General features: G+C 36.6%; 1 protein-coding gene across 1 annotated transcript in view; it reads left to right on the plus strand.

The window, feature by feature from the left end:
- Window positions 1–15,710, plus strand: part of Pmi (Transmembrane protein Pmi) — a 30,615-nt gene extending 14,905 nt beyond the window's left edge. Inside the window, exon 2 of the mRNA XM_090407299.1 lies at window positions 14,821–15,710. Coding sequence (XP_090263425.1) covers window positions 14,821–15,334 — 514 coding nt within the window. The 3' untranslated portion in view covers window positions 15,335–15,710. The remainder of the gene's footprint in view (window positions 1–14,820) is intronic.
- Window positions 15,711–16,284: the final 574 nt, after the last annotated feature.

Genomic DNA, 16,284 nt, shown 5'->3' on the forward strand with positions numbered 1-16,284 from the left:
CTTTTCTTTTTTTTTTTTTTTTTTAATAAGTATGTCTCTTTATACTCCAGAATTAATCCAAGCCCAATTTATTTTTATTATTATATGAGTATCTCCATGGAGTTGAGACTCGGGAGATCTGTCCTACCATTAACACAATATCTATCATACCTCTCCTTAAGCTTATTCTCTGTTGGGGCACTCACAGCTACCTCTGGCAGTCCATTCCAATTATTCACCACACTACAAGCAAGGAATCTAGTTTGTACACCATTAGTAACCACACTCTTATACAACTTCCAGGGGTGTCCCTTTGTTCTCCCTCGATTAATGTATTGATAAGTTTGTGTCAATCTTATTGAATCCCTTTAGTAACAACTTTCTAACACATCCCCTCTCTTCTGCCTGTGAACTAAATTTTGGCAACACACACACCTTCAATTTGTTCTCTAGGGAACATGCCACAGACCTGTCACCGACTTGTGGTCACTCATCTCTGAATCCTCTCCATTACTTCCTATCTCAAATAATTGCAGATGTCCAAATCTGTGCACAGTAGTCAACATCATTTTACAACCGTTCACCAACACTGCTAGTTCAAATCACCCTACAGGATATCTACATTACCTTTATCAATTATTGCCTTCCCCAGTTTTGTATCAACAAAACAACTGAATATCCCCCTTAATTCTTCTCCTTTGTCATTAATATATAAATTATTAGTGATCCTAGTACAGATCCTTGGGGTACTTGATTTCACTCCACCAAATACAATACTGATGTCTCTCAGCCATCCATCCTTATCTGTGTTACCAGCCTCATATCCATTCCCATTTGCTCCAACTTATGTAATAGTTTTCTATGCAGTATTCTGTCATGCCTTTGCAAAGTCCTGCAGTATCATGGTGTAGCCATTTCCTTTATCCATTTCTGCTGTCACTTTATTACAAAACCTTTGTAAAGAAAGGCTTAGGTGTTGTTCATTATCCATAATATAGCTTAGGTATAACTAATGCCAAGAGGAATAAATACATTTATTAAGCTCACTAATATTTTGCTGGTTTTCTTCCGAGTATCATCAGAGCACAATAACTGATAGGCACACAGCACCAAACCAAGTAATATAGAAACAATTTAAATTATAATTGACACCTAATGTGTCCTTATGTGGCACCCTATTGGTCAGATAACTACATAGTTGATTCAGAAGTGAATTCCAGAGGTGATTGTTTCCCATATGTTTAATAAATTAATTCAGCCATCCTTATTGAGGCTGGGAAAGCTTCATAATTGATGCTGATTCTTAGAATAAACTCTCAGACCTGTATTGACTTCTATGTGATGATGTTTTTCTCTATCTGATCCTACGTGTGGTATCCAGAGCATCATCTGCTTGGTAGATAATGCTCTGAATACTACTTCATGTAGGATCAGATGGAAAAAACATTTTCATCACATAGAAGTTATTACAGGTCTGAGAGGCTATTCTAAGGGTGAAGTGCTTTCCCAACCTCAACAGGTATGGTTGCATTAATTTACTAACGATCTGGAAGACTGTCAATTTTAAGACCTAATAGCCAGATATCTGAATTTACTTTGTGGTTACCTGACCCATAGAGGGCACCACATAAGCACATTAGATGTCAGTTATCATTGTGCTCTAATGATGCTAGGTTTCTATCATATACCCTCTCCTCTGCCTATCAGCTAAACTTGGCAACCCACACACTCTTAATACACTATCTCTCCTCATAGGGAACATTCCACAGACAGACCTGTCACCAGTTTGGTCACTCATTTCTAAATCCTCTCCTCCACCACCCAATTCCCCCAAGAAACACAGTGACGAAATCTGTGCACAGCAGTCAACAGGTGGCCAAATTATTATTATTAGGCACCTCCAGGGAGTCCAAAGATTCATTGAGAGAGGGCACTGCTCCACAACTCTGCCTCTGCTGCTCAATCCACCAACTGACTGCAACTACACTAATGCCATCTACCACTGACCACCACCACCACTAGTAAAGACAATGACAAACATCCATGCCCACAGCGAGATTCGAACCCACAGCCTTTTGGCTAGTGGATATGCTAACCACTTGGCCGGCCAGCAGGCTGGCCTGCTCATAATAGCCAAATCATAGCCTTATAAAGAGGGATAATAACCTCCTTGTCTCTACTTGCCTGCTATCTCTTGCAATATGTCTTCTGAATTTCAAATCTCTATCCGCCAGATCCCATGCCTCATCAATTTCCTGTTATCTAGTACCATCAACATGATATGAAGTATTGTTATTATACAAGTATCTCCATGGAGTCAGAAGACTTATTGTGGGAGATCCATTTATTGACACACTAGCCATCATTCACATAATACCTATCATACTTCTCCTTAAACTCATTCATCCATAACCAACTTTGGCAACCCATTCACCACCCTCTAAGCAAAAAACTTAAGTCTTAACACACCTGCTAACCACATGCTTGCATAACTTCGACTGGTGACTCCTTGTTCTCTCCTTTCTTGCCATGTGCTGAAAAGTCTTCAGTTTCAGTCCTATAAAATTCCTTTAATAGCTTAAATGCATCTATCATGTCTTTCGTTTACCAGCTATTTTTTAGAATCTTACAGGCCATCAGTCTATTCTCGTAGCATATCACAGACCTGCACAATATTTGTCTTTCATCTCTGGATCCTCTCCACAACTTCATCACCACGGAATCCAAGAGTCCAGATCTGTGTGCAGTAGTCTCCAGATGTGGACTTATTAAAGCCTTCTGTAGGGGATACAGTAATCTCTCTGTCCCTGCTTTTTAGTATGCTCTTTGACAAACATGTAATCTGTTTTGCTGTTTTGGTTACTTTTGCAATATGCCCTCTAAACTTCAACTCCCTGTCCATAATCACATCCGAGTCCCTGGTCTCATCAGTTTCCTGCTGTTCAGTTCCATCGATATAGTACACTATGTAACCCTTTAATCCCATAGTACAGTGGTTCTCAAACTTTTTACCTCTGAGCCCCACCTTACAAGAGAAAACACTGTCAGCCCCCCCCCCCCAGTTTTATTTATCAAAATAGAAATCATACTAAGTTTGACGTTTTATTCAGTTTATTTTGTGTTTTCTACATACTATTTAACAGTTTTTGACACAAAATAATTAAAGTATCAAAATATTAGACCTAATGTCATTAAGTTGCTGCTTTCAGCTGTGCATGTATGGTGCTGCCTGGAAGAGGATGCGGCTGCTGCCCAACTATCAACACTGTCTCTGTCGAGTGAAGAAAATAATTATTAGTTATTTTGAAATTCATGATAATTAAAACCTGTATCATCAAAAGTTTTTCTTTATGTATTTTTATTTGTTGTTATTATTTTTAAAACTGATTTAGGGCAGTTTTAATTTTGATCTGTAGGAAAGTATGCCATACTCCCCTGGGGGTTGTGCCCCACAGTTTGAGAGCCCCTGCCATAGTGCATTACGTTACATTTTGCAGCATTAAATTCACAACCTTTGTCCACACTGCTAATTTATTTGTCATCTTGCATATCTGTCACCTTTTAATCAACTATTGCCCTTCCCAGTTTTGCATCATCAGCAAACAACTGAATATCTCTCAGATCTTCTGTATCATTAATGTACAAATTAGAGTAGTGGAGCTAGTACAGAGCCCTGGAGCACGTCACTATTATCCTCATTTTCCTTGATTCCACTCCATCATATCCTACCCTCTGATGTCTATCAGCCACTCCCTTATTCATGCACCAACCTCGTATCCATTCTCATTTGGTCTAACTTATTTTCCATGTGGTATTCTGTCAAATGCCTTTTGCAAGTTCCAGCAGTATCATAGTGTAGCCATTTCCTTTATCCAATTATTATCTTATTATAAAAGGTGAATTGAGGCAGGACCTGCCTTTTACAAAGCCATGCTGTCCCCCTATACAGTATCATATTTCTAGCTACCCATTCCTGAAACTTACTGTTACCAACTTTTCCAATACTTTAACCACTACTCCAGAGATAGTAATTGGTCTGTAATTTGCAGCTTCTGTCTTGGAGCCACCTTTGTGCAATCCAACTAACTATCTATCTTCTTTCCATGTCAGAGCTGAGACTTAGATTAAACCACTTTGTCAAAGGCACTGTCAGTTAACTTGCACATTTTCATAGCACATGAGCTGACATACTGTTCAGGCCCACTGCTGAATTCATATTGATATTTTTCAGTATACTGAGTACCTGCAGTTTATCTACCTCAATTCTCACATCAGTCTATCATGTCAGTAATTGAAAGTCACCACTTGGATGATTATACCCTTGCAAAGTGATCACTTCTTCATCATCATCAATTTCCTGCCATGTACGCTCAAGAGGTTTACAGGATATGATAGTACTACATGAAAAAAAATTACATCATTACTAACTTCCTATCTACAATTTTCCTCCAAATCAGTCTGTTACTTGTCAAGACTCCAACATTATCAGATCTTATATTTCTATTGTCTAAGGCACTTTGAACCGTATCAATCCACCTATATCTTGGTCTTCCTCTGGATCGTTTTCCTGCCAACCTGGCAGAGAACACTTGTTTTGCTAATCTTTTCTCTCCCATTCTATTTAAGTGACCATACCACCTGAGATTCGCTCTGCTAATGCATTCCTGGATGCTGACAATGTCAGGTTCTTTCCTAATATCCTCATTTTTAATATGATATTGCCATTGATGCCATCTGTTCACGCCTCTAATCTTTCTCAGGACTCTCATATCTGCGGTCTCGAGTCTTTGGTCAAGTGTTTTACTTCTGACCCAGCTCTCAGATCCATAAGTTAAAATTGGTTTGAACACTGTCTTGTATACAGCTAATTTAGTGTTCCGACTAATTTCTCTCTTATTTCATATGAATTTATTCAATTGACTTCCCACCATACCAGCTTTGCTGATTCTATTGTCTATTTCTATATTCAATCTACCATCTTCACTAAAAATCGTGCCTAAGTAGCTGAAATGTTTTACTTGTTCCACAGGTTCTCCATTCACAACACAGTTGACATTTTCAATGATTCTGCCTATTTTCATTGTCTTTGTCTTTTTAATGCTGACCTTCATACCATATCTATTACAACAGTTATTCAATTTAGTCAGGGAATCTTGCAAACTTGTAGCAGATTTATTTAGAAGTATAACATTGTCCACATAAAGCAAAGAGCTGACATTGACATCTCCAATTCTTATATCATGTTTAATACCACTTTTCTTCATAATGTGATCCATATAGATAATGAATAACAGAAGGGATAATGTACATCCTTGTCTGACACCAGATTTAACATTAAACCATCTTCCTGTACTTCCTTCAATTCTAACTGCTGACTTACAACTCAAATAAAGACTATGTATTGCTTGATATAATGCCCCATTGACACCATATAACTGTAGCGTATTGAATAGCTTCTCTCTTAGCGCCTTGTCATATCATATGCCTTTTCCAAATCGACAAAACTTAAATACAGATCTTTGTTATATTCCCATGCTTTCTCGACTATTTGTCGTAAAGTGAAGATCTGATCCTGACAGCCTCTATTTGGCCTGAATCCAGCTTGTTCTTCACCAAACTTTTCTTCCACAATTCTTCTCAATCGTTTCTCAAGTATACTTGCATAGATCTTGCCAGGAACACTTTGTAGGGAAATACCTCTGTAATTCTCACATTGTTTTATTTCCCTTTTTATATACGAGTATTATGAGAGCTCTACTCCAATCATCGGGAATTAGTCTCTCTGTCCAGGCTTTCTGAACTATGCAGTAGAGCCACTGTAAGACTTTTATACCACCATACTTCAGCATTTCTGGTCGAATATCATCCACTCCTGCTGCCTTTCCACATTTTAAGCCTTTGATGGCTTTTTCTACTTCAAGTATGGATATGTATTCCTGACTACATGTGTGTTCAGTATTTTTTACCACTGTGCTGTCATCACTGCTTCTTTCATTTAGCAGTTTTTCAAAGTAATTACTCCATACTTCAAGGATATCCTTTTCTTCAGTTTTCTTGTCACCTTTATCATCTCTAACTCCTTTTATAGCACTCTTTCCTCCGTTCCTAAGCTTCTTCAACAACCTCCAGAATATTTTGCCACCTTCTTGATATTTATTTTCTATATTCTTGCCAAAGTCCTCCCATGACTTTTGTTTAGCTAGTTTTACAGTGTTTAGCATTCTTGCATTTGTCTCTGTATTCTCTAAGAGCACAAGCTGACTTATTTGCCAGGAACTTTTGATATGCTTTCTTCTTTTCCTTCACTGCCTCTTTAACTTCCTGTGTCCACCATGTAGTTCTAATTTTTCTATCCTTGCAGACAGCTTCACCACATGCCTCTCTAGCTGAGTCAATCAGGGCTTTCTTCAAGGCTTGCCACTGAATCTCCAAGGTCTGATTCCTGTTCTCAAACTCTTTCATTTTTTCTTCAACAATCTTTGTGTATTTTAGTCTACAGTTCACATCTGAGAGCTGCTCAACTTTTATTCGCTTTAACACTTTCTTACATGTTATTCTTTTCAATATGAAATTCAATTTTATCCTGCCCAAGACTAAATAGTGATCACTTCCAATTTCAAATCCTCTGTACACTCAGGTGTCCTGCACCAGGGAGAAAACCTCACTATCTACAATAACATAGTCAATGAGACTTTTCTTATTCCTTGCCTCTTCTCTCCATGTGAATTTGTGCACATTTTTATGTTGGAACATGGTGTTAGTAATAACCAGTCCATGTCCTGAGCAGAAATCCAACAGATATTTGCCATTATTATTAGCTTTGCTCTTTTCTCCAAATTTTCCCAAAATATTTTTGTATGTCTCACAATCATTTCCTACTCTGCTATTTAGATCCCCAACAAGGACCAACTTTTCCTTTTTCATTGTGTCAATTGCTTTTTCTAAAGCCTCAAAAGCTTCTACCTTAGTAGAACCTTCTGTGGGACCATAGGCACAAATAAGTCTCATTGTCCAGTTCCCCATTCTCATATTTGCCCACAGTACTCTACTTGAGACTGACTGCCATTCGAGAAGATTAGCCCCGTATTTTGTGTTGAATACTATGGCTACTCCTTCTTTTCCTTGATTGTCATTGCCTGAATATAACATTTTGTATTTATTGCTCAGAAAGATCTTACCAGTTTTTGTCTTTTTTGTTTCAGTCACCCCTATTATGTCGATCTGGTACTTATCTAATTCCTCAGCTAGCTCCATTTCTTTGCCATTGAGGCTTTTTATGTTGATAGTACCGATCTTTAACGCTGGTGATGTTGAGTTGGGGTGTGTTTTCAGATTTGTTCCAGTAGCTGACTTTTCGCTGTTTGCCCAGGTTCCCTGGCGAAAACAACGGGGGCCTTGTTTAACCGACGCCCCAGCCGGCATGAAATTTTGTCATGTTGTACATCATTTTTTATTTTGGTTTAATCAATAAGAATACAATTTGGTCGGCTAAATCCCAAATTGCCAACCCATCCTCGTTCGTTCAGTATCAAAGTAGATACCCAACAGGGTGTACCACGAGAAGGTGAGGATTGGACATTAGGTCAGAAGCCCTGGTCGGTTCTCCGCATTCCTTTAAAGGCTATGTGGAGGTCTCCTCTCAATTATACAGCTTTGACCCTTAAGCACCCCTGTGATCACTTCTTAACTGAACTATTTCTTCTGCTTCTGTCACTTTCTAACCATCAGTACTGAGTAAAGTTATCTTTGTGTAAGCATTTTTTTCTTACTTGTTACATAGCAAAAAAATTTCTGGAGTTACTTCGGTATAAGCTAATTTTCTCTCAAAATCTGATTTAACATTCTTTACTATACTCTTTACCTTTTCTTTCTTGTGCTTTATATTTGTCACACGTATGCTGATCACCTTTTTTTATATTCCTTTCATAAAGCTGTTTTACAGCTCATGCTTTATATTGCTACTCATCCATATAATCCCTATTAGGTTTATCCTCCTGATCCTGGGTATGCAGTCTGATACTGCCTTGCTCAAACAATTCCTGACCACTTTCCATGCAGTAATGACATTCATTCTGTGTAGCTTTTTTTTATACCATAACACTGCTCCCTGAGTTAGCATAATTGCCAGCTTTGTAGTTCTACATAAACCTTTCCTTGACTGAAAATTCTATGTGTTGAACAATCCCCCAGGACAAGACTGCATGGTCACTTTCCCTGATTGGAGGTAGAGTTGCTACTGTAGTTATAAATAGATCTTCTGGTGCTATACCATAAAGATTGAAAAAAGTTTCATCAAATTCAGTAGTATTGGCTTAGAAGCAATGGCTACCTTCAGCACAAAAATGCCATATTATTGAACTTTTATTATAAGATTCCTGATTGGAATTTGCATTTTGTCTTCTATTAGTATATTTTAGGCTCTTTACTACATATAGAGCAACCATTGAATACTGTTCCCAGAGTAGGGGCCCCACCCCATAAAACTCAAAATGCTTGACTCAATACAGAGGAGAGCAATTAGACTTATTAATGACCCATCTCTTACCAGCTCTCTCCCTCCACTTTCACATAGACGTTTGGTTTCTGCAATATGTATATTCTACAAATATTTCCATGGGAAATGTTCATCTGAAATAACATCAATAATTCTTCCACTCAGTACTAAGCTTGTAGGAACACTTGCAGCTCTGCTCAAACAAACAGAACAAGTTTCATTTCCTCCTTCATCCCTGCAATTGCTGCACTGTGGAACAGTCTCCCACCTGCTGTGTTTTCCCAAGGAATACAATTTACAGTCATTTAAATCAAATGTAAACAAGTTCCTCCTTTCCCAACCAACCTCTTGTGTAGGCACAACATAAAAAAAAAAATGTTCAGATCTGTTGAGATCCTTATCAGTAGATGAGCAAGAAATGATGCATGGTGAACAATAGTCACAATATCTATAGACTAGACTATCTTGTTGTGAAAGTATTTATTATTATTCCTTTGGTTTGCTGTTAAGATATAGCTTAATAAATTGTTTCAATTTGAACCAAGGAAGGCTGCTTCATGTCTGGAGTCAGATAATCATTTGATCATCACAAAGCTTTCTTTCAAACCAACAAATAGATGGATTGAAAACAGAAATTTACTGGATATGACAGCTACATATGGCTTAGCAGCATATATCGTGATACCACTTGGCTGTAACTGAGCAGGTCACTGGACCTGGCGGGTGGATGTCCTTTGGGTGAATGCAAATGAATTTGTTGTATTGCATGCAGGTTTTGCATATCCCATACCCAGCATTGTGGGTGTTCGCAGCTCCATTCAGGCAAAATTGATTATCATCCACTACAAAATCATCTATGGCCACACAGTTCCCAGCTTCACTCAAGCAAGGAATGTTAAAGTGAATATCAGTTGATTTTCAAAGTCTTGCAAGCACAACTCCTGCGTCAGGATTATCTTGAATGAGTAGAAAGGCAGAATCTTTTGTAGAATTTTCCTTACAGTTGTGTAAAGCACATCTCTGTCAGTAATTGTCCATTATTCATCCCTGTGTCTCGATACAGCACTTGCACTGCAGGAACCAATGCTGTTATTCATGACTGACTCCACAATGGCAGTAGCAACTTCATTCACTTGTGAGCTGATTGGTTTGTGACCTGCCATGCCTGATCCCACCCCCCCAATGATCCCATGTCTTCAAAACAACTAATCGTTCATTGCAGAGCACATGGAGATAGTGGTCCTCAGACATTTCAGGCAACGAATTCACAGAGTGCTGGAACAGCATTGCATTTATTTAGGTAGGTATAGAGCTTCATGAGCAAAGCACATTAGGGCAAGGTTAGTGCCATCACTGTGGATGGTATTAACAAGAATGAAGGGAAAAGTCCCATGTCCATCTTTTTAAATCCTCCTGACACCAACAAGGTTGTGTGATGTGCAAATTCCATACATTTGGTATTTACAACTCCTCCTGATGATGGATTTTGGAACTTTTCTCCTCTTCCTCCTCAGATATAGCTTCTGCATGATGTGATGTATTCTGGTAAAATTTTTACAGCATTTGGATCACTGGATGGTGCTCCACAATGCCTTAAACAGGGAGTACCTTAATTTTTATCACCTTGTATTTTACCTAGGATATTTAGAGGAAGTCCTCTGCAATTCTTATATTTGGTTTTATTTTATGTTTTATAGCTAGGGACTATGAGAGCTCTACTCCAATCATCTAGTATTTGACCTTTTGACCAGGCCTTCTGAATTATGTTACATGACCACCTGTAAAACTTTTTGTACCTCTATATTTGACTTCTGTTCAAATAGCTACTGCAGCTGCCTTATCACATTTCAGGCTTTTGATGGCTTTTTTGCTTCAAGTATTGATATGTACTCCTGTCTGCATTCCTTTTGATGTTGAAACATATTAGTGATGACCAGGGCATTTCTTGAACAGAAATCTAGCAGGCACTTACCATTGCATTGTTATTTTCCCAAAACATTTCTGTATACTTTGGATTCATTCCTACTGTTGTTTTGATCTCCAGCAAGAACCAACTTTTCTATTTTTCTTTGGAGAACTTTTGACAAGAAGAAGCAAGCAAAAGTTGATAGTGGCAGTTAGAATGAATGATTTGGTTGAGAAACAAGGAGGGTGTGAGGATGAATATCAGAAGGTTGATGAGGAGAGTAAAATACAAGTGTGGTAGGAAAGGTGGTGTGATCCCAGATGCATTTAGGTACCAAAGCAAAATCATGGCCTTTAGCCAACGCATTAGTTTCGGTTAGCCAATACACCGGTCCTGAAACTAGCGTATTGGCTAAAGGCCATGATTTTTTTGCATAACATCAAATGCAATCTGTTGGGACTTTCAAGCGAAGATGCTAATAAACTATGCTTGGATGTTGCTGCTTTACTCCTTAAAAGCATATTACTTCCATGTAATTTTAGTGTTGAAACCCATGTGCTGTTTTCATTAAGACAAAAGAACAATATATCTATTTCGAAAGTGGATAAAGGAAAAGCTTTAGTGGTAATGGATAACATCTAATGGATAATGGGGTGAACTTGATTAAGACATTTCAGCTGATAAAGAGTTATTTCATATCAATGAGGATGAGGTTTTTCATAGAAAAAAGGAGAGATGGGGAGGAAAATAAGCCATTCCTCTCATGTGTCAAGGACTCAAAGGGGAAGGCTATAATTATCCAAACCAGATGTCATGCCTTTCCTCAAACTCATTCACACTAGATTCACTTACTACTTCTACAGAAAACTATTCTACTCACTCGCTGCTTTATGAGAGAAAAATCTAGTTCTTACTCCTTAACTTCCATGGATGCCTTTCTCTCCCTGCCTTCCATATAACAAAATTTCATCAAACAATATCCTTTAACACACTCACTCAGAATTTTATACACCTCTGTCATATCACCTCTTACCTTATTAACAATTTAATATAATTTTTGTAGCTGCTCTTTGCACTATTTCCACAGTTTCTTTATCCTCTTGGAACACAGATTACTGTGTGCAGATTTGGTCCCCCAAGTTGAATACATTGAAGAACTTATGAAGACATTGTAAAGAGCCAAAATTACTTCCTTATCCTTATGTTTAGGTTCTCATCAACATCACAATTATCTTCGGGGTTGTATTTGCGATTTTTGCTAAGTGACCTTTGAACTTCAAATTCCTATATGCTATTATGCCAAGATCTCTTGCCTCATCAGTTCTTTATAGCATAATTCAACCAGTATAACATGCTGTTGGAAATCTAATCATGTCCAAGTGCACATACTAACTAACATTGAATTCAATGCTAGTTAGTATTGAATTTACACTTATTAACATTGAATTCGCATCCATTTTTATTTGGCCAAATTTCTAGTGTATTCAAATAATTTTGTAAGTGCTAGATATCAGTAGCATTCCTGATTGCCATGCATATGTGCATCATCATCAAACAATTGAATGTCTCCTGTTAGATCCTTATGTCATTAATGTATAGATTGAACAACAATAGTCCAATTACTGGAGTACACCATATAACACTTTGATACCTGTCTGTCAACCATCCACTTATCTAAGTTAAGGATTTATATTCGAAAACCACATTCTCTAGTTTATGCAATAGCCTTTCATGTGGTATCCTATCAAATGTCTTCCTTAGCAAAATCCAACAGTATCATAGTGTATCCTCCTAACTCAGCCATAATATTGTTATAAAATGTTAGAAATTCTTAGCAGATTGCTAAAACATTACTCCTCTTTAATAAATCCATGCTGTTCCTTGCACAGTATAGCTTGTCTGTTTATCCATTTCTATATGCAAGTTCTTACTAGCTTTAAAATCTTTGCCACCACACAGGTCGGTAGTTACACATCGGTTTTTGCACCACCCTTGTATAATGGAGCTATCATACATTCTTTCCATTCCTGTGGTATCTTTCCTGAGCTGAGACAAGTTATACTGGTGTGTCAAAAGCCTAACCACTATGGCTGAACATGCCTAGTATATGTGCCGATATTCCATCTGGGTCTATTACTGAATTCTTATCCAGGTTATGCAACAGCTTGTCATCCTGATTCTCATGCACCTCTAACTCTTCATCCAATGTAGTAATAGCACTACGCATCATGTTACGTATACCTAGTTGATATATCTTAGCAAGAACAATCTCATCAACTTCTGACACAAGTGCCTTCTGTATTCAGTAACATTATTTTTCGACATTCATTCTTTTTTACTTAAAAGATGAAAAGCAATTATTCTAAGAATAATTATCCTAACAACAATAGGTTGTTGGGGCATTATATTATACTTATATTATAAAACTTCTACCTATAACTTTTGGCAAGGTTCTTTAGTTTTTTACTTTTACCAGTAATATCCAGATGGCCAGGTCAGACATTTTGTGGAATGACATTTACCTCTAACCTTTCCTGACAAATGCATCGCATCAACAAGTTCCTTAATTTCTTAAAAATCTGTTTAGTTAACTATGAGTTCTGTATCTGACTTAACTGTTCTCATGTTTGAGATGGTTCAACAGAAACCTCTAAAAATTCTTGATGTGGCACACTTTATGCTAGAAGGAAAAACTAAGCAACAAGGAATAAAATAATTTATTAATTAAATATTTTACTTACCAAAGTTTCACTACTGCAAGCTAGTATGGTCTGAGTGCATGTAGTATCCTGTCAAATGTCTTCCTTAGCAACAGTATCATGAAGAGCAAAAAAGGTAATGTGCTACTTATGGTAATATTTCAGTAGTCATTTCCAAGGCAGTATACCAAAATTTGTTCAAAACTCTAATCCATCGGTCCTGTTGCAATATATAGGGTAGGAGTTGGCAATTCGTGATTTCCCATATAACTGAGAAATTTTCTGCAGCTCTACAGAAATTTAAAAAAAAAAAAATGAACTAATGAAAAGAATTGGATAGTCAGTCTTTGTATTTTGATTAAAAATTTACTTCAAGGTATACATAATCAGTGAAGCATAATCAGAAATAATTGCAGGATGATTTTCAAAAATATAACTAATACAAAATTATTTTCATATTAATGTAATGAAAGATATATATGATAATTTGCTGAAACTGTCTCCAGCCTCATTTTCTACATATAAAAAAGCCAACATCTTAAAAAAGAGAAACCAATTTAGATCACTTTTAAAAGACCAAATGTGAAAACACTTGCAAGAGATGTTGGTGTTGATTGCAACTTCTACTCATTCTAATTTTCTCCCTTTCTACAGCTTATAGTTCAACATTGCCAGAAGGCAGTTAACCTCCTGGTGTTATACTTCTGCTGAAACTCCTACATAAATGGGCAAGGCAAATCTTGTATCATACTTGGTACTTCACTGAATACTTTCCATAATTTCACCAGTGAGAATCTTAAACCTGGGTACCAAAAAATCTGGTCACAGTAGTGTCCCTATTTGCTCTACCTTGCTTTACACTTGTATATTTTACAAGCATTGTATACCACAGCTTGGAAATTCTTGAAAACAAAATTGAAATTCTTCAAAACAAAAGAGAATGGCAAATCAGTTTCATTGAACTATACAGTATTCCCCAAACTTTCAGTACCCATTTTAAAATTTTAGTAACACTGGTGTACCTCATTTCAGGCAATGGCAATTTGGAAGAAGTTATATTTCATTCAAACACAAATAATTATAAACATTTTTTTTTTTAATGATTAAATGCATTTTTAGTTAACTTCAGTATATGCATTAGATTCAGTGAAGTTCCTACTGCATGGTTCGAAGTGTTTGAATTTAAAGTTTTAATGATAACAGATTGAACCACATGGCTGAAATGAGATTGCGCTGTCAACCAGACATAACCTTAGTTTGTTCAAAACTTTAGATTTTTTTCAGTTCTTGAGAAATTAATTAGATAATAGACCTGCACTTATCTGCATGAATGCAATAACAAAAATATGAAAGTATATAAAAAAAGGTACAATTTATCAAATCTTCTAAAAGCACTAAATTAATAATTTTTAAAAATGTCTTCAGTGGAATGCCGATACCATACAAGCTGCATGTTAATTTATCCAGATTAAATCTAAGGAGTTTATTCATTGCAGTGAAAGAAAATGGCAGTCCCCACATTTCAACATTGCCAGAAGGCAGTTAACCTCCTGGTGTCATACTTCTGCTGAAACTTTATCCAAAATAACTTATTTTGAAGATAAATTATATTTTAGTGTGAAATAGTTTAGTTGCATAATAACATATGCTATTAAAACACATTTTTATTGGGTAAGTTCTTTAAATTTGAACTTGGTAAAAATTTCTTTAGTAATTTTATATTTTTCCTGTCTTTTTTTTAGTGGAAACTTTAATTATACAGAAGTGGCAGTAATCCGTGAAATATATGATGGAGAGAATTCCCACGAAGACTTTGAAAATAAGTTAGAAAGTGCCCTAGAAGCAAAATGTCCTGTCATAATTATTGAACCAACAAAGCTTGGTGAAGAAACTGCACGATGGATAGCTATTGGTAACTGCCTTCATAAAACAGCTGTTTTGTCAGGCTTTGGATCAATAGTTTCGGCACTTGTTTGGCCTGACAGACTCTATATATGTTTTCCATTTGGTGCTGTAAGCTTATTTTGTACCGGTCTATATACTGTATCATGGCAGTTTGATCCTTGCTGTAAATATCAGGTGGAAACCAATCAAAGGAACTTGGTGAAAATTCCTTTGCAAAGCCTAATAACAGCAAGTTCTCCTGTGGTGCTCATGCGCAAGGATGATACAAGGAGGAAGATTTTACACACAACATTAACTCTATTAGCATGTGCCCTTTGTGCATGGAGAGTGTACAGGTCTTTCAATCACTAGTGTAGGTTTTTAAGAGATTCCAAATGCCACACTGGATATATCACCTGTAAATTATCAAGCAGAATTGGGGTATTAATACCTTTTTGATGTGGTAACCTCCATAATTTCTGCCGTTCAGCATGAATACATTCTGCCATTTGGAGGTGTTGTAGTTTCACAAGTTGACTTGAATGTCATTCATACATTTTAATAACCATCGAGTTAATATATTTGTATGGCTAGATACAGGGAAAAAAAAAAGCTTTCTAATTGGAGTTCTGTTTTCTTTGGTATTGTCATTAAAGTAGCAGTTGTGTGAACATGTATTCTTTATATTCATTCAGTTGTAAATTTATAGTTACTGCAAATATGATTAAAAGTAATATTTAATTGTTAACAGGTAGCTATATGTATAAATAACTGATCTTTTCATTTCGTATGGAAGTTTCTTGATTATTTTGGATAAACTGACTACAATCATAATTGAGTGCCAAATCCAATGATATCAATTATCCATGTACAGTTGATACCACTTAATGATTTATTTCATAACATTTGACAATAATAATACACTGATAACACAAGTTAAAAAAATAGTGTCACAGTATTGGATTCTTAAGTATTCTGCAAATGAGCAGGTTCTTCTCTTAGTAGCAAAAACTTTCTTTACACTCTCTTCTGTTCTGAGCCTTCTCTTCCAAGGTTGTGTACCTGTCTCCATTCAGCATGTCATCTAGCATTGTTTTCCTTACTCTTCCTCTGGGTCTTTTTCTGTCTATTTTTCCTTCGATGGCATCCCTCAGAATATATCCGATCCAATTTCCCTTTCTTCTTTTTAACCTCTTTAACAGACTTCTTTCTTCTTCTACTCTTTTTAAGACCTCTTCATTAGTTATTTTATCTGTCCATTTGATTTTTTCCATCCTTTTCCAAATTACATCTCAAAGCTTTCCAAAATCTTAATTTTTTTC

The sequence above is a fragment of the Typopeltis vanoorti genome, chromosome 17, assembly GCF_054136105.1.
Source record: "Typopeltis vanoorti isolate ZY-2024b chromosome 17, IOZ_Tvanoo_1.0, whole genome shotgun sequence".
NCBI classification, from domain to species: Eukaryota; Metazoa; Arthropoda; class Arachnida; order Uropygi; family Thelyphonidae; genus Typopeltis; species Typopeltis vanoorti.